The sequence below is a fragment of the Salvelinus sp. IW2-2015 genome, linkage group LG4q.1:29 (genome assembly GCF_002910315.2).
Source record: "Salvelinus sp. IW2-2015 linkage group LG4q.1:29, ASM291031v2, whole genome shotgun sequence".
Lineage (NCBI taxonomy): Eukaryota > Metazoa > Chordata > Actinopteri > Salmoniformes > Salmonidae > Salvelinus > Salvelinus sp. IW2-2015.
This window is the reverse complement of record NC_036842.1, coordinates 42,962,021-42,981,778: the sequence shown is the minus strand read 5'-3', so window position 1 is coordinate 42,981,778 and position 19,758 is coordinate 42,962,021. Positions and strand designations below refer to the sequence as shown.

The window sequence follows — 19,758 nt, the reverse complement described above, 5'->3', positions numbered from 1 at the left end:
TGGAGACGCTCCCCATCCAACCTGACAGAGCTTGAGAGGATCTGCAGAGAAGAAGGGGAGAAACTCTCCAAATACAGGTGTTCTAAGCTTGTAGCATCATATCCATGAAGAATAAAGGCTGTAATCGCTGCCAAAGGTGCTTCAACAAAGTACTGAGTAAAGGGTCTGAATTCTTATGTAAATGTGATTTGTTTCAGGAAACTAGGCGTATGTTGCGTGTCACTACTTCACAGGAGCCATTTTGAAGGTAAACGTATTTTTTTTATCAAAAGGCATTTTTTTGGCAGAAATGCCTTCTGGAACATGGGAACTTTCGTGTGCCTAATAACAAACTTGTATTCCATCTGGAAATACTAATTAAATTTTTAAATTGAGCCTAGTTGATTTAGCCACGGGAAAAGCCGGGAATCTTCCCGCTAACCATGATTGGCTGAGAATGCATTGGCTGGACATGCAAAGAGGAGTTTGGATTGATCAGCCATGTATCACGCTTCTGTCTAACATGAGCGGGTCAGTATGTGTTGGTCATCCTTTCTAATGGGCCTTTTTTGAAAGATATCATGTAGTAGAACTGCAAAATTGTGAGCTCTTCACGACTGTCTTGGTGTGTTTGGACCATGTTAGTTTGTTGATGTGGACATTACAGCCCTGTCGACATTAATGGGGGCCTGTTCGGCCCGCTTTTTCCTATGGTCCACGATCAGCATCTTTGTCTTGCTCACATTGAGGGAGAGGTTGTTTTCCTGGCACCACACTGCAGGTCTCTGACCTCCTCCCTACAGGCCGTCATCATTGTTGGTAATCCGGCCTACCACTGTTGTTGTCAGCAATCTTAATGATGGTGTTGGAGTCGTGTTTGGCCACGCAGTCGTGGGTGAACAGGGAGTATAGGAGGGGACTAAGCACGCACCCCTGAGGGGCCCCAGTGTTGAGGATTAGAGTGGCCTACCATTACCACCTGGGGGTGGCCCGTCAGGAAGTCCAGGATCCAGTTGCAGAGGGAGGTGTTTGGTCAAAGGGTTCTTAGCTTAGTGATGAGCTTTGTTGTCACTATGGTGTTAAACGCTGAGCTGTAGTCAATGATCAGCATTCTCACATTGGTGTTTCTTTTGTCCAGCTGGGAAAGGGCAGTGTGGAGTGTGATTGCCTCATCTGTGGACCTGTTGTTGCGGTATGTGAATTGGAGTGGGTCTAGGGTTCTGGGAGGATGCTGTTGATGTGCGCAATGACCAGCTTTTCAAAGCACTTCATGGCTACCGACGTGAGTGCTACGAGCAGTAATCATTTAGGCAGGTTACCTTTGCTTCCTTGGGCACATGGACTATGGTGGTCTGCTTGAAACAACATGTAGGTATTATAGACTTGGTCAGGGAGGAGTTGAAAATGTCAGTGAATACACTTGCCAGTTTGTCCGCACATGCTTTGAGTACACGTCCTGGTAATCCGTCTGGCCCCACAGCTTTGAATTTTGACCTGTTTAAAGGTCTTGCCCACATCGGCTACGGAGAGCGTGATCACGCAGTCGGCCGGAACAGCTGGTGCTCTCATGCATGCTTCAGTGTTGATTGCCGCATTTAGCTCGTCTGGTAGGTTCGTGTCACTGGGCAGCTCCCGGCTGGGTTTCCCTTCGTAGTCTGTATTAGTTTTCAAGCCCTGCCACATTCACTAATATTGACTCACTACTTACAGCAGGCATTATAGAAAATTGACACAGTTCTCAAAAACAATCTCTCAATCACAAGCCCACGTGCTAATCAGTAGCTAGCTGATCTTTATATTTCAAGTTTAGCCAACTTAGATCTATTTGCTAGCTAACAAGGCAGAACAGTTGAATAGTCATACACACCCTTCTGTCTGTCTCCAACTGTTTGAATAGCATGCTAGCCTGTCCTCTTTGTTCAGATTTGAAATAAAGTGGCCTACCTTATTTCTCGCAATGATTGCACGTTTATAAAACAGACTTGACAGGTAGTATAACAGTCTTTGGCTAAAATGCTTCTAGTGGTACAGCAATGCCATGTGTGACAAATTAAGCATTCATTTTCCAGAATCAATGTTAATTTGAATCTTCCCGTTTAGTAGTGTCTGCTTTGAGGAGTATCGTTAGAAAGGTTGTCTTCTCTGTTACAGTAAAATGTGTTCCGGTGTCCATATGACCCAGACCAAACCTCAAATGCAAATAGCGAGTTGAAACCACTTGTCAGAGAGGAAGAAGTGATTTCATCTTTGTTCTTTTGAGTGGCACGGGGAGGGGCTGGGGGGTGTTTGTGTGTGCGAACAGAGGAAGAGGTGAAGAGGTTTCACTCTTGCCAAAATCTGTCCAAAATGACCCCAATGTGTTTCTATGGGCATATTTTGGACCTAAGCTTGTTACCTGCCTCTGGGACAACGATTCCCATTGTTTGGGCGAATACATGAGCATCTCGTCAGTATACAGTGCCATCAAAGTATTCACACCCCTTGACTTTTTCCACGTTTTGTTACAAAGTGGGATTAAAATGGATTTGATTGTCTCTCTTGTCAATGATCTACCCTCAATACTCTAATGTCAAAGTGGAGAAATGTTTTATTTTTGTTTTCTTTATGGAAAAGTAAACCCTATCTTTATTACATAAGTATTCAGCCTGTGAGTCAATACATGTTAGAATCACCTTTGGCAGAGTTTACTGCTGCAAGTCTTTCTGGGTAAGTCTATGTTTTGCAGACCTTGATTGTACAATATTTTCCCATTCTTTAAAAAATGTTTCAAGATCTGTCAAGTTGATTGTTATCATTGCCAAACAGTTATTTTATAGTCTTGCCATAGATTTTCAAGACGATTTAATTCAATACTGTAACTAGGCTACTCAGGAACATTCAATGCCGTCTTGGTAAGCAGCTCCAGTGTAGATAGTTCAAATCCAACTTTATTTGCCACCTGTGCCGAATACAACAAGTGCAGACTTTACTGTGAAAGTTGTCCTGCTGAAAGGTGAGTTTGTCTCCCAGTGTCTGTTGGAAAGCAGACTGAACCAAGTTTTCCATTTTCCAAAGCATAACGCCTTGTATTCAGGACAAAAAGTTAATTTCTTTGCCAAAATGTTTACAGTATTGCCTTTTTGCAAACAGAATGCATTTTTTAATTTTTTAAAATGTTTATTCTGTACAGCTTTCATTTTCACTCTGTCATTTAAGTTAGTATTGCGGAGTAACTACAATGTTGTTGATCCATCCTCCTTTATCTCTTAACACAGCCATTAAACTCTAACCGTTTTAATCATCATTGGCCTCATGGGGAAATCCCTGAGTTGTTTCCTTCTTCTCCGGCAACTGAGTTAGGAAGGGCGCCTGTCTTTGTAGTGACGGGTGTATTGATACACCATCAGAAGTATAATTAACTGCACCATGCTCAAAGGGATATTCAATGCCTGCCTTTTTTTTTTTACCCATCTACCAATAGTTGCCCTTCTGTGGAAAACCTCCCTGGTCTTTGTGGTTTAAGCTGTGCTTGAAATTCACTGCTTGACTGAGGAACCTTTACAATTATCAGTATGTGTATGGCGTAGAGCTGAGGTAGTCATTCAAAAATCATGTTAAACACTATCAATGCACACCGTGTGAGTCCTTGCAAGTTATTTAGACTTTTTTTAAATTATTTTTTTTACTTCTGAACTTATTTAGGCTTGCCATAACAAAAGGATTGAATACTTATTGCCTCAAGATATTTCATCTTCTCATTTGTAATTCATTTGTAAACGTAAAAAATAAAAAAATAAATCCACTTTGACATTCTGGGGTATTTTGTGCATAGATCAGTGACACATTCTCAATTCAATCGATTTTAACTTCAGGTTGTAACACAACAAAATGTAGATAAAGTCTAGGGGTGTGAATACTTTCTGAAGGCACTGTGTATACAGATCTCTGGTGTAAATGGGAAGGTGCACCCAGCACAGAAGGAGATGAGACCAAAAAGACCACATGAGAACAAGCGGGCATAAACGCTCGTTTAATTTTTTTTTTTTTAAATAAATTGCGTTTGGAATATCGCGCGTAAACATAAGTCCAAATGAATTGGATATATTGCCTAGCCCTATGCTCACCCCGTCTCTCTCAAGAATGCTGGCAGACAGGCGTCGTACCTCAGAGGGATTCTGTGACCCCTGTGCTCAATGTCCTCTCCCGTTCTTCCACCCTTCTCCCTCCTTCCCCTATTGCTCTTTCACACCATTTACCCTCTTGAACAACCTCCGGCCTATCATTAACGTTCCCTCTGTTTTTTTCTTTTCCCTGTCCCTACCAGTCTTTTTGGGTAATCAGTGTCTGTAGATGGTGTGTGGTAGGTACATACTTGAAACATGCAATGTGGCCTGTTCCTTTGCAGCACACTTATTAACTGTGGAGAAAAGGGAAGTCTCTTAAGTATACTCAAACTAGGATGCTGTATGGAGGAATGGTATAACAGCCCAGTATCAGCACATGCATGGCAAAGTGGAAATTAACTATCTGTTGTCATTGAACTGAATTCGCCCAAAAAGCTCATCTTTCTCTTACACACACACACACAGTCTTAGTCACTTCTGCTCATTGCATGTCCAGCCAATGAATGTTGCTGATTCTACTTGCCACACTGTCATTGATTGCCTTTCTCTCTCCTCACCCTCCCTCTCTCTCGTTTCAGGAGAGCACATACAGTCACTGTGCTTTTCATTCTCACATGCGTGTTGGTCTATGTCACTCTGTTGGAGGAGACACCCCAGGATACGACGTACAACACTAAAAGGTCAGCCATTCGGTTACGCACTCACGCCGTCTCTTCCATGACGTCCTGTATAATCATGCACTTACACGCACTTAGTCACGACTGCTTGTGTGAAATGAGTCACTTCCGCCTCCGACCAGCCAGTCACCTTCAGCCCAGCTGGCTCGTAGCGCAGTCAGCACACAGACTTTTAGGATCCTCCTTTTATTTTTAGCTTGGACTGTTCTGTTCTTGAGCACTTTTTTTGGAAATGTCAAAATATATGTTGCACGGTAGTAATACGTGCTCAACTCGTACTAAGTTCTGTAGCGTAAAGATGCCGTGAAGCCTAGTAGAAATCGCACTATTATGAAAGAGATGGCCAGCACTTAAATATTAACGGCTGTTGGAGAATACATCTAAGATTGCAAGGCGTAGATATAATGTGGGGGAAAAGCTAGGTTTTGACTAATGGATGCTTCGGAGAGCAGAGGACTGTTTCTTTTCCCACCCCCCTGCTTTGGTACTAGTCATTAACATATACTTTTTTTTGTACATTTTGGGACTATAATGTAAGTAAGAACTTTAAGAGCCTTTGCATGGTCTTAAGCAATTGCAGTGAGTTTTGCGAGCAGAGGAATTTGGCAGCATTGGGGAGTCATCAGACAGAGGAAGTGTGTTTGCACGCTTGTTTCTGTGTGTAGTATGCGTGTCGGCGTTACTTAGGAAGGAGTTAACCCCAACCAGCTATTCCTGTTATTTGTGCTGACAATCCGACGGTCATTAATGGGATTTGCCGTGGTCAGCGAGGCCCAGCTCGCCTGGGAGATTAGAGCCCGCTACAACTCCCCCCCCCCCCCCCCGGGTCACCACCGACGGCACTGCCCTAATGCATGCCTGGCTGAATGCCTTCACCTGAATGTACTGATCCCCTGGGGGTGGTTGTCTCACGCACCTTTTCTCACCTTGTCGCCTCTTCAGTCATGTGCACCGATCTGAAAGGACATGATGGGTAAAAGCACACATGCCCTCCTAGGCGTAATGCCGTTTGCAATATTGTCTGTGTCGATCCAGGTCTCTCAGATGGGTGTGGTGAAAGGAGAGGAGGCTGTGTGGATTGAGATACAACCCTGAATACCTTATAGCGAGCATGCCACATATACTCAGCTTGCCTGGGCCCTGTCCTTAACTTTCCTGGTCTTCAACCTCTCAAACTTGCACTTTCACCCACCCTGACCTACAGAACAACCTCTAAGGAGGGTTGAAAGTAAAATTATGATTTATGCTCTTTAGCCAAAACATTGGTCAAATCATGATATTTCAATGCAAACCATGCATTCCAGTCCATGTATTTAGATGTCATAATATTCTAAATGTATATTTTAGTCGTCCTGTAAAGAGGACTGAGCTGTATGTGAGTTTATCATTAGTTGTTCTATTTACTTAAGTCTGCTTGTGCTTTTCTACCAGAGGGATTGTGGCCAGCATCCTTGTGTTCCTCTGCTTTGGAGTGACACAAGCCAAAGATGGCCCGTTCACCAGACCACATCCAGGTAACACAACCTCCACCCGCAGGGCAAATACCCTTCACATTTCTGCTTCTCCATGCTGTTGTACTTCAGTTAATACGAGCCTGCCAGTCCTTAGAAGTTGCAGACAGTGTAAGCCTTTTGATACGTAGGCTAAGTGCATTGACATATGATACGGGACACGCTCTCAGCAAAACAACATCCTGTCCAACGAGACACCGCTAGTGAGTCAACATGGTCACTTTTAAACTTTGAAAGAAGAAAAGAGGAAGTTGATGCTTTTGTGAAACCGAAAAGCGGCATCCCTATATTATTCTTCCCAAGAAATGGTGAGTCACTGCTTTCAAAGGTGATGGTGCTGCAGCAGCACTGTGTACCTGTCAAACCATAAAAAGTTGCCAACTGCCGTGGCAAGCACAGGTGTTAAATCAAACTCTCTAATGGTGCATTGCTCTCCGGTGTTTTATTTTTATATCTCACCTTTATTTTAACCAGGTAGGCCAGTTGAGAACAAGTTCTCACTTACAGCTGCGACCTGGCCAAGATAAAGCACAGCAGTGTGACACAAACAACAGAGTTACACATGGGATAAACAAACATACAGTCAATAACACAATAGAAAAGTCTATATATAGTGTGTGCAAATGTGGTAAGATTAGGGAGGTAGGGCAATAAATAGGCCATAGTGGCGAAGTAATTACAATTTAGCAATTAAACAGTGGAGTGATAGATGGGCAGATGATGAATGTGTAAGTAGAGATACTAGGGTGTAAAGAGTAGGTATGTTCTTTTTCCTCTGAAAATGTCTTTAGTGGGGAGAGAAAGAATGCCTGTCTGCTTTTAGATTAATATAGATGTTTGGAGGCACAGCAATGGAGTGGGCCATGAAGACTATCATGAAGACTATCCCGACTGTGTGTAAAGTACATACAGATTACATACACTGCATCAGATTACATAGGAATTACATTACAATGGAGTGGGCCATGAAGACTATCCCGACTGTGTGTGAAGTACATACAGATTACATGCACTGCATCAGATTACATTACAATGGAGTGGGCCATGAAGACTATCCCGGCTGTGTGTGAAGTACATACAGATTACATGCACTGCATCATATTACATAGGGATTACAATACATCCGCCAAATCCAGATTCGTACGTTGGACTGCCAGATGGTGAAGCGTGATTTGTCACTCCAGAGAACACATTTCCACTGCTCCAGAGGCCAATGGCGGCGCGCTTTACTCCACTCCAGCCAATGCTTGCCATTGCACATGGTGATTTTAGGCTTGTGTGCAGCTGCTCGGTCATGGAAAACCATTTCATGCTGCTCCCGACGAACAGTTCTTGTGCTGACGTTGCTTCCAGCGGCAGTTTGGGACTTGGAAGTGAGTGTTGCAACCGAGGACAGACTATTTTTACAAGCTTCAGCACTCTGCGGCCCCGTCCTGTGAGCTTGTTACCGTCCTGTGAGTGATGTTTCCACTTCACAATAACAGCACTTACAGTTGACCGGGGCAATTCTAGCAGGGCATACATTTTACGAACTGATTTGTTGGAAAGGTGGCATCCTATGACGGTGCCAGATTGAAAGTCACTGAGCTCTTCACTAAGGCCATTCTACTGCTAATGTTTGTCTATGGAGATTGCATGGCTGTGTGCTCAATTTTATACACTTGTCAGCAACGAGTGTGGCTGAAATAGCCAAATCCACTAATTTTAAGGGGTGTTCACATGCTTTTGTGTGTGTGTGTATATAGTGTATCTATACTGAATAAAATGTTCTTTCTCTCAAATTTTGTGCACAAATTTGTTTATATTCCTGTTAGCGAGCATTTCTCCTTTGCCAAGATAGTCCATCCACCTGACAGGGGTGGCATATCAAGAAGCTGATTAAACAGCATGATCATTACACAGGAACACCGGGTGCTGGGGACAATAAAAGGCTACTCTAAAATGTGCAGGTGCACGCACACAAGACAATGCCACAGATGTCTCATGTTTTGAGGGAATTGGCATGCTGACTACAGGAATGTCCATCAGAGCTGTTGCCAGAGAATTGAATGTTCATTTCTCTACCTTACCATAAGTTGCCTCCAATGTCGTTTCCGAGAATTTGGCAGTACGTTCAACCGCAGATCAAGTGTAACCAAGCCACCCCAGGACATCCACTTCCCAGCTTCTTCACCTGCGGCATGGCCTGAGACCAGCCACCCGGACAGCTGATGAAACTGTGGGTTTGTACACCAAAGAATTTCTGCACAAACTGTCAGGAACCGTCTCTGGGAAGTTCATCTGCGTGCTCGTCATCCCCACCAGGGTCTTGACCTGACTGCAGTTTGGCGTCGTAACCAACTTCAATGGGCAAATGCTCACCTTCAATGGCCACTGGTACGCTGGAGAAGTGTGCTCTTTACGGATGAATCCTGATTTCAACTGTACCGGGCAGACTGCGTGTGTCGCGTTGTCTTGGCGAGCGGTTTGCTGACCCCTTCTCATTCAAGTTTTTTTTTTTTTTTTTTTTTTACAATTTTCTATAGTCTTGAAGGAGTTCCCACATATGCTGAGCACTTGTTGGGTGCTTTGCCTTCACTCTGCAGTCCAACTCATCCCAAACCATCTTAATTGGTTTGAGGTCAGGTGATTGTGGAGGCCAGGTCACCTGATGCAGCTCTCCTTCTTGGTCAAATAGTCATTACACAGCCTGGAGGTGTGTTGGGTCTAGGGTTGCAAAGGGTCGCAAACTTTCCGGTAAATTTTCGATGGGAAGATAAGCCCGGGAATTTTTCTTATATTCATCAAAAAGTTATCTTAGAAAAAGGAAACCTTTTTTTGTGGGATACACAAGGCATTTCTAGGTATTGTGGCATATTTTGGTTAAACTATCCCCAATTCAATGGAATTGCAATCCTCTGCATGCACAGTGCATTCACATGTACAGCTGATTCTCAAGATCTTGCACACTGAGATGCGATTTAGCCCACACTACTACACTGTCTGAACCATGGACTACATGCTTTCTGGTAAGTTTTGATTACAATACTGGGTGGGGTGAATATATTTTATATGACATAAATAATTTTTTGTTAACTAGTAAACAGTTGCCTACATCAGTGTGTTTTAAATAATTTATAACTTGTTAACAATTTCTGCTAGTAAGTTTTTGCCTGCTTGAGCCTGCTAACTGAGTGGTAATTCACCTGTTTCCATACATGTTTCATTTTAAAACATTTATCTTACAAAGGAGTTGTTTAATCTAACTGCTTAACTATTTATCTGCACATGGAATTGTATTTTTTTTCTCTTTTTTCTTCTAATCTTTAAAGGAAAATGCCACGGGCACTATCTGACGTGTGGAGACATTTCACTGCAGCTAATTTAGAAGGAAATGCTGTGTACATTTGCAAATACTGTGCCAAATCATATGTGAAGAATGCAATAAAGATGCAGAATCCTCTGGCCAAATGCGTAAAGGTCCCTCAGCGCTCACAACAAGCAACCTCTGACAAAAGTCCTTCTACTTCTATTTGAGGTGAAAATGATGAATCAAGACAACTTATCGATAGCAACAGCTCATGGTCCTCATGGAATCAAAAGTTTGTTTCACTCAATGGAGGAACGTAGTTCAGACCTGCAGTTTTGAAATGCATCAAAAAGCGTGAAGACTTCTGCCTGAAGCTCATACACGCTGCAGTGTACATGTTGAACACCAAGTATGCTGACAAGTGCATCCTGTCTGGTGCAGAGATCAACAAGGCCTATGGTGTCATCACTACCGTGTCTCGCCACCTTGGCCTGGATGAGGGCAAGGTTCTTTGCAGTCTGGCGAAGTACACTTCCAATCAAGGGCTTTGGGATGGAGATGCAATATGGCAGTCGTGCCAACACATCTCATCAGCCACCTGGTGGAAGGGACTTTGTGGATCTGAGGCTCTTTCCCCTGTTGCCCCATCCTCCAAATCCCACCAACATCAGCCGCCTCAGAGCGCAACTGGTCCTTGTTTGGGAACACACACACACACCAAAGCATGCAATAGGCTGACCAATACAAGGGTTGAAATATTGGTTGCCATCTGGGCAAATTTGAGCCTTTTTGAGCTTGACAGCGAGCCATCCTCAAGGTTGGAAAGTGACAGTGAAGATGAGCCCTCAGAGACTGGTGGCCAAGAGTTGGACATTGAGGAGGATCAGGGAGAAGACATGGAAGCCTGAGAGGAAGACAACCAAAGCTTTAGTTTCTAGACTATCGTTTTACAGATGTAAGTTGAAAACGTTTTTGGGAGATGCAATGGATAATTGGGGATCATTCAGTATACCATTTATTTTATTGTTCAGTGAAATTATCCCATGCGAAGAATCAACTCATTTAAAGTTCAATTTGTAACTAAATTGTTTTTTATTTCTATTGGAAGTATTAATCATTTGCAATGTATACTTGTATACTATGATACTGTAGAAGGTTTATGTTTCTGTCTCCATATGATATGGTAAATATATCCACTGCAAAAAACATCTACATTTAAATGTTATTAATATTCATTTGCATATATTCCTGTTAATTCCCACGGAAAGTTTCCACCTCTGAGTATTCCCCAAAATGTGCAACACTAGTTGGGTCATTGTCCTGTTGAAAAACAAATGATAGTCCCACTAAGCGCAATGGTGTACCGCTGCAGAATGCTGTGTTAGCCATGCTGGTTAAGTGTGTCTTGAATTCTAAATAAATCAGTGTCACCAGCAAAGCACCCCCAAACCATCTCACCACCTCCATGCTTCACGGTGGGAACTACACATGCAGAGATCATCCTTTCACTTACTCTGCGTTTCACAAAGACACGGCAGTAGGACCCAAAAATCTCAAATTTAGACTCATCAGACCAAAGGACAGATTTCCACCGGTCTGTCCATTGCTTGTGTTTCTTGGTGTCCTTTTAGTGGTGGTTTCTTTGCAGGAATTTGACCATGAAGGCCCGATTCACGCAGTCTCTGAACATTTGATGTTGCGATGTGTCCGTTACTTGAACTCTGAAGCATTTATTCGGGCTGCGATTTCTGACGTGCCATTAACTCTAATGAACTTATCCTCTGCAGCAGAGGTGACTCTGGGTCGTCCTTTTTCATCATAGCGCTTGGTTTTTGCGACTGCACTTTAACCTGTCTAGGATTGGAACCCCTCGCCAACAGCCAATGAAGTTGCAGGGTGCAAAATTCAATCAGAAATCTCATAATTCAATTTTCTCAAACATACAAGTATTAGACACAATTTTAAAGATAAAATTCTCGTTAATCCAACCAGTGTCCGATTTCAAAAAAGCAGACCATATCATTATGTTAGGTCAGCAACTAGTCACAAAGCATACAGTGATTTTTCCAACCAAAGAGAGGAGTCACAAAAAGCAGAAATATTGATAAAATGATGGTGTTGACACCCGGCCTTGGATTCTCTCGCTCTCAACCCATCCACCCCTCGGTCGTCTACCGACAACCACGTTTTCCGACTCGTTGAGCCTGCAGAGTAAGGCTGCACGGTAAATCTAATTCAGATTTGAAATTGACATGTGCAATATCCATATCGTAAGAGGCTGCGATTTTCTCCTTTGATCCTCCTTTAATACAACAAGCGGCCTCTCTTACTCTCTGCATGGCATGCACATGATGGCCAGTGACAAGTGTCCCCACTTAGAGCGCGCAGTTAGATGCTGTTGAGGAGAGAAAGGGCTTTACCAAAGACGGTACACTATGACGTTTAGGAACTCTGCGTCTTTACATCAGTGAGTGTTCAAAACATGAGTGCTGCTAGTTGTTTAAAAACGAATGCTAAATTTAAGAACTCCATAATGTAATAAGTGCTACGCTTAAAGGACACTATTTTGATGATCGTATAAAAAATGTGTTAATATGTAGGTGTAATGATCCTATTATCATATGTAGCCTATAACAATGTTGGGAAAGATTTGTTTCATTTGGTCTTGTATTCTGTTAGCAAAGTATGTATTCATTCATATGATCTCATTTTAGAAGTGATGTTCTCTACCCGGACAGTTTTTTTTAACTTGGTAATTTTGGCAGTGTTGGAAAATTGCAATTCATGATCACATATCTGCCCCCCCCCCCCCCAAAATCGCAATTTGTTGATTTGTCCAAATCGCGCAGCCTTACTGCAGAGCCAGATTTGGCCTTTTTCTGTGTGTCGTTTCAAGCACCACCAGTTTAACACCTTTTTGTTTATTTAATCACGGCATGTGCATTGGTCAGGAACAGTGGAAACTGGGAATTTGTCTTTTACAACTTGTCCCATTCAGCTGTGAAACTCTGAATTGGGATTTGAATAGTAGCTCAGTCCTCTGGAACAATTTGTGCGGGTTCAATTTTGGGACCTAGCTGTCAGGAATTTAAATAACCCTCTGATAATCTAGAGTGCTACCCCTTTTGTATTAAAACATTTATGATGGGGGTAAAGTTAGCATTGATAAGCTAGTAAAGAAGCAGTAAAGCTAATCATGGGAGACAGATTGCACATGTTACAATCTGAACATTTACCATATCAGCAATATGTTGATATGATCAAGGAGTGCAAGGCAGCATACAAAGACAAATATGAAAACATTTTCAAGCACAGTAGGAAAGCCTGGCAAGGGCTACAAACCATCACAGGCTACAAACCAAAGAGCCATTGTAAACTCAGCAAAAAAAAGAAACGTCCCTTTTTCAGGACCCGGTCTTTCAAAGATAATTAGTAAATATCCAAAACTTCACAGATCTTCATTGTAAAGGGTTTAAACAATTTGTCCCATGCTTGTTCAATGAACCATAAGCAATTAATGAACATGCACCTGTGGAACAGTTGTTAACCTCTAATTCCTCCCAAACCCGGATCCGGGAGCACCCCCATCAGTAAAAAAGCTGACTAGCATAGCCTAGCATAGCGTCACAAGTAAATACTAGCATCTAAATATCATTAAATCACAAGTCCAAGACACCAGATGAAAGATACACATCTTGTGAATCCAGCCATCATTTCTGATTTTTAAAATGTTTTACAGGGAAGACATATGTAAATCTATTAGCTAACCACGTTAGCAAAATACCACTTTTTTTACTCCACCAGTTTTTTACTCCATCAGTAGCTATCACAAATTCGACCAAATAAAGATATAAATAGCCACTAACCAAGAAACAACTTCATCAGATGAGTCTGATAACATATTTATTGTATAGCATATGTTTTGTTAGAAAAATGTGCATATTTCAGGTATAAATCATAGTTTACCATTGCAGCCACCATCACAACTCTCACCAAAGCGACTAGAATAACTACAGAGAGCAACGTGTATTACCTAATTACTCATCATAAAACATTTCTTAAAAATACACAGCGTACAGCAATTGAAAGACACAGATCTTGTGAATCCAGACAATATTTCAGATTTTCTAAGTGTTTTACAGCGAAAACACAATATAGCGTTATATTAGCTTACCACAATAGCAAACATCACAACAGCATTGATTCAAGCCAAACATAGGGATAACGTATAAACCACCAAAGGATATAAATTTTTTCACTAACCTTCTCAGAATTCTTCAGATGACAGTCCTATAACATCATATTACACAATGCATGTAGAGTTTGTTCGAAAATGTGCATATTTCGCGGCACAAATCGTGGTTATACAATGTGATTAGTGGCCAAAACTTCAAGCAATCTGTACGGCGCCATCTTGGAGAGGCACCTATTCTAATCGAAAACTATTCATAAACTTGACAAAAAAATACAAGTTGGACAGCAAATGAAAGATAAATTAGTTCTTAATGCAATCGCTGTGTTAGATTTTTAAAATTAACGTTACTGCGCAATACAGCGTGCGCTAAAGCGAGACCGCACCATAATTCATGGCGGAATTATTATTTGACATTTGTCAACATAAGTACGAATTAACAGCATAAAGACTGCTTACTATTAGCTGAGCTTCCATCAGAATCTTGGGCAAGGTGTCCTTTCTCCAGAACAATCGTCTTTGGGTTGAAAGATGTCCTCTTGTCCTGTCGAAATAGCTGCTAACGTTAGCCACCCACTGGAGAGGTGTCCAACTCGTGAAAGCGCATCACAAAGAAATCCAGGAAAATCGCAATAAACTGCTATAAACCGCTATAAGTCGGTTTAAATTAACTACCTTATGAAGTTAAGACAAAACAAATTAAATCAGAGCCGGAGATAAAGAACTGCTAAACCGAAAGCTTTTGAAGACACCATGCCGGTTTCCCTCAAGCGTCAGGCGCCTCGTCGAAAAGGTCGGTACTTCCGTTCCAAGAGGTTTTATACTCCCCCAGATGGTGCTATCCGCTCCATTCAAAGTCTCACCGCTTACTGACATCTAGGGGAAGGCGTATGCAGTGCATGTAGCCCCATAGCTTATAAGGGAATTTATAAACCYACCCTGGAACAGAGACCTCKATTTCAGAAATCTCACTTCTTGACAGGAAGTGAGCTGCAGAATGAGTTCTGTTTCACTCAGAGAAATAATTCAAACGGTTTTAGAAACTAGAGAGTGTTTTCTATCAAATAGTAATAATAATATGCATATTGTACGAGCAAGAATTGAGTACGAGGCAGTTTAATTTGCGAACGAAATTATTACAGAGTGCAAATAGCACCCCCTATTGCCAAGAGGTTATTAAGACACTAACAGCTTACAGACGGTAGGCAATTAAGGTCACAGTTATGAAAACTTAGGACACTAAAGAGGCCTTTCTACTGACTGAAAAAGGCCAATACAAAGAGGCCCAGGGTGCCAAAAAAATTGCAATGTCCGTACTGTGAGACGTCTATGACGGCGCTACAGAGAAACAGGACGGACAGCTGATCATCCTTGCAGTGGCAGACCACGTGTAACAACACCTGCACAGGATCGGTACATCCGAACATCACACCTGCGGGACAGGTACAGGATGGCAACGTCTGCCCGAGTTACACCAGGAAAGCACAATCCCTCCATCGGTGCTCAGACTGTCCGCAATAGGCTGAGACAGGCTGGACTGAGGGCTTGTAGGCCTGTTGTAAGGCAGGTCCTCACCAGACATCACCGGGAACAACGTCGCCTATGGGCACAAACCCACCGTCGCTGGAACAGACAGGACTGGCAAAAAGTGCTCTTCAGTGATTAGTCACGGTTTTGTCTCACCATGGGTGATTGTCGGATTCGCGTTTATAGTCGACGGAATGAGCGTTACACTGAGGCCTGTACTCTGGAGCGGGATCGATTTGGAGATTGAGCGTCCGTCATGGTCTGGGGCGGTGTGTCACAGCATCATCGGACTGAGCTTGTTGTCATTGCAGGCAATTGCAACGCTGTGCGTTACATGGAAGACAACATCCTCCTCCCTCATGTGGTACCCTTCCTGCAGGCTCATCCTGACATGACCCTCCAGCATGACAATGCCACCAGCCATACGGTTCGTTCTGTGTGTGATTTCCTGCAAGACAGGAATGTCAGTGTTCTGCCATGGCCAGCGAAGAGCCTGGATCTCAATCCCATTGAGCACGTCTGGGACCTGTTGGATCGGAGGGTGAGGGCTAGGGCCATTCCCCCCAGAAATATCCAGGAACTTGCATGTGCCTTGTGGAAGATTGGGGTAACATCTCACAGCAAGAACTGGCAAATCTGGTGCAGTCCATGAGGAGGAGATGCTTTGCAGTACTTAATGCAGCTGGTGGCCACACCAGCTACTGACTGTTACTTTTGACCCCCCCTTTGTTCATGGACACATTATTCAATTTCTGTTAGTCACATGTCTGTGGAACTTGTTCAGTTTATGTCTAAGTTGTTGAATCTTGTTATGTTCATACAAATATTTACACATGTTAAGTTTGCTGAAGATAAACGCAGTTGACAGTGAGAGGACGTTTATTTTTCTGCTTTTGTTTATGACCGCTGAAAATGACCTTGCTTTTGCAAAGTATTTGAACAGTTTCTATTGTAGGTTTGAAGTGTGATTTTACATCGCAGCAGAAAGTGTCCTTGGACAGTAATAGACGGCATACCAGCTGTTGATATATAGATCGCTGTGAATGACGTCAAGCAACACTTTCAACGTGTCAAACCACAAATCATATGGTCCAGACGGCGTCAGCAGCAATGCGTTTCAGCCATGCGCTGACCAGTACGCGTTACCGTTCCAGAAGCTGTTCCAGCTGTCACTGAACTGTGGGATAATTCCAGGTACTGATTGGCCCAGTACCTAAAAACAACAGGCCAAAAGGCAAATAGTGTTGTGGAAATTGTATTCATTGACTTCAGTAGCGCGTTTAACACCATCCAACTGTACCTACTGGTGGATAAACTGGTGAATTTGGGTGTCAACTCTACTGGTCAAGTGGATTAATAGTTTCTTTGTAAACCGTACTCAACAAGTGAATTTTAACTCTGCATATCTCTACATCTAGAACGGTGAATACGGGAGTCTTTCACCAGTACTGTACATACTTGCGGTCCTTATTAGTGACTCAGTTTTGGGGTTATTTACTGTTTTCCGTTAACCCCCTAGAGTCGATTGACTCACCAGTGCATCAATCTAATTTACATTTTTTTTAAATCCCATCAAAATCTGTCCGTTTAAACTGAAGATATCTGTCACGGGACTCATCTGAAGGTAACCGGTACCGGTAAAAAAAGGAATGGACGTATGAAGGTAGTTTTGTGAGTTATTTTTATATCTGCTAGATTTAGGACAGATGCGTCAACCTGGTTTCTTATGATACATTTTTGGACTGTCCTTTTTGCCATTTATGAATGTGTTATTCAATGTGTTTCTGTGGGATTTAGTAGTAAAGGCCAAAATCTATATACTTTTTTGGATACCTGAGTGTAGATTATGCTAAAATGTATAATATTTTGTACATCTCTTTTTCTCTCCAGCATACTGGCGCTTCTGGCTGTGTGTCTCCGTTGTCTACGAGCTATTCCTTATCTTTGTGCTGTTCCAGGTGGGTCGAGTGCACCAACACACACACCCGAGCACTGAATTGTTTGTGCTATTATAGTTGCAATAGAATTGTTTGAATGAATAATCACCCCAATCAGCTTTGAAATACAGAGGCAAGTTCTCTCTGGGAGCACTGACAACTAGGTCTTTTTAGTAAAGGGGGACAATCAAAAGGGAAAAGGATCAATGACATGATTAGATGCGGAATGGATCTGAAGGGACTTAAAGGGAATGAAAGAAAACACGTCTTCCAGAAACTAGTTAACATAACTTAAGTTATGTTCAAAGTATACTGAACAAAAATCTAAACGCAACTGCAGCAATGTCAACTATTTTACTGAGTTAAAGTTCATATAAGGAAATCAGTCAATTGAAATAAATAATTTAGGCCCTAATCTGGATTTCACAGGGCAGGTATATAGCCATGGGTGGGCCTGGGAGTCAGGCGGACCGAGGCTGGCAAGCTAGCAGTTAGCAGACCGGGGTGCACCTGTGTAATGACCACTCAATTCCAAGATGGCGTAGCAGTCAGATGTCTTTGTCCTGTCCCTATATTTTTACATATTTTTCTTCACATATCTCAAAAAAATATTTTCCTAAACATCAACTTCTAAATACTCTCCTGCAACCCGCCTCACCCAATGTGGCGTGGATCTGCTTTTTTCAAAAGTATTTATATTTACTTCGGATCTGGAATCCCTCAACTGAAGATAGCCAGCTAACTACCTACCAGCTATCAGTTAGCAAACCATTGCTAGCGGTCATCAGCTAACCTTTACCTCGGAAAGCTCTCGCGAGTTCGAACAACGTGACTCAAACCAGAGCATAACGGACCTATTTCTCTCCATATCCCCGGATTCCTACCGCAAACTCTGAACATTTTCATCTGGATATTCGCAACTAGCTAACCGCAATCCCGGGTGACCACTCCTGGCTAGCGTTTCCATCCCGGAGCAAGCACCAATTAGCCTGAAGCTAGCCCGGCCAGGGCTCCTGTGCTACCACCGAAGCCCACTCCTGGGCTACAATATCCGGACCCCTTCTACTGCCGGTATGGGGCACGGAACCCCGCCGATCCTCTACGACTGGAATACCGAGATAATCTGCCCGAGGACTCCAACAGGCCGCTCAGGCGCGACGCCCGCTGAAGGCCCATTCTGCTAACTTGCTAGGCCTGCTAGCTACATGAAACCCCACTAATTCCACGACTGGTCTATCGACGTCACCGCACGAAGAGGCAAAAACAGACTTACCCCCAACGGGAGGTCCCCCAAAGGCTAACTTGCTAGCCCCGGTCTGCTAACTGCTAGCTTGCCTGTCCCGGTTTCTAACTGCTTGCTTGCTAACCCGGTCTGCTAACTGCTAGCTTGCCAGCCTCGGTCTGCTAACTGCTAGCTTGTTAGCATCGGCCTGCTAACTGTCTGAATCGCCGTGTCCCCAGTCAGCCCAACCACTCACTGGACCCATATGTTCACTTGGCTACGCATGCCTCTCTAATATCAATATGCCTCGTCCATTACTGTCCTGGTTAGTGATTACTGTCTTATTTCACTGTAGAGCCTCTAGCCCTCCTCAAAATGCCTTAACCAACCATGTTGTTCCACCTCCTACATATGCGATGACATCACCTGGTTTAAACGTCTCTAGAGACTATCTCTCTCATCATTACTCAATGCCTATGCCTTGAATCTATGCTATCGAGTCCAGAAACCTGCTCCTTTTACTCTGTTCCGAAAGTGCTAGAAGGCCAGTTCGTATAGCATTTAGCCGTACCCTTATCCTACTTCTCCTCTGTTCCTCTGGTGATGTAGAGGTTAATCCAGGTCCTGCAGTGCCTAGCCCCACTCCCCAGGTGCTCTCATTTGTTGACTTCTGTAACCGTAAAAGCCTTGCTTTCATGCATGTTAACATTAGAAGCCTACTCCCTAAGTTTGTTTTACTCACTGCTTTAGCACACTCTGCCAATCCGGATGTCTTAGCCGTGTCTGAATCCTGGCTTAGGAAAACCACCAAAAACCCTGAAATCTCCATCGCTAACTATAACATTTTCCGCCAAGATAGAACTGCCAAAGGGGGCGAAGATAGCCTGCAGAGTTCTGTATTACTATCCAAGTCTGTACCCAAACAATTCGAGCTTCTACTTCTAAAAATGCACCTTTCCAGATACAAGTCTCTCACTGTTGCCGCTTGCTATAGACCTCCCTCTGCCCCCAGCTGTGCCCTCAACCATATGTGAATTGAGTGCCCCCCCATCTATCTTCTGAGCTCGTGCGACTAGGTGACCTAAACTGGGACATGCTTAACATCCCGGCCATCCTAAGCTTGATGCCCTCAATCTCACACAAATTATCAATGAACCTACCAGGTACAACTCCAAATCCGTGAACACGGGCACCCTCATAGATGTCATCCTAACTAACTCGCCCTCCAAATACACCTCTGCTGTTTTCAATCAAGATCTCAGCGATCACTGCCTCATTGCCTGCATCCGTAATGGGTCTGCGACCAAACGACCACCCCTCA

At 43.2% G+C, this 19,758-nt stretch overlaps 1 protein-coding gene across 4 annotated transcripts in view; it reads left to right on the top strand.

Annotated features, from left to right (window-relative positions):
* ptdss2 (phosphatidylserine synthase 2) overlaps positions 1-19,758 on the top strand; it is a 49,849-nt gene that overhangs the window by 16,100 nt on the left and 13,991 nt on the right. For all 4 annotated transcript variants that reach the window (XM_023984733.3, XM_023984735.3, XM_023984732.3 and 1 more), the window contains 3 exons: positions 4,661-4,762; positions 6,191-6,273; positions 17,169-17,236. In XM_023984733.3, the coding sequence (XP_023840501.1) occupies positions 4,661-4,762; positions 6,191-6,273; positions 17,169-17,236 (253 nt within the window). The remainder of the gene's footprint in view (positions 1-4,660; positions 4,763-6,190; positions 6,274-17,168; positions 17,237-19,758) is intronic.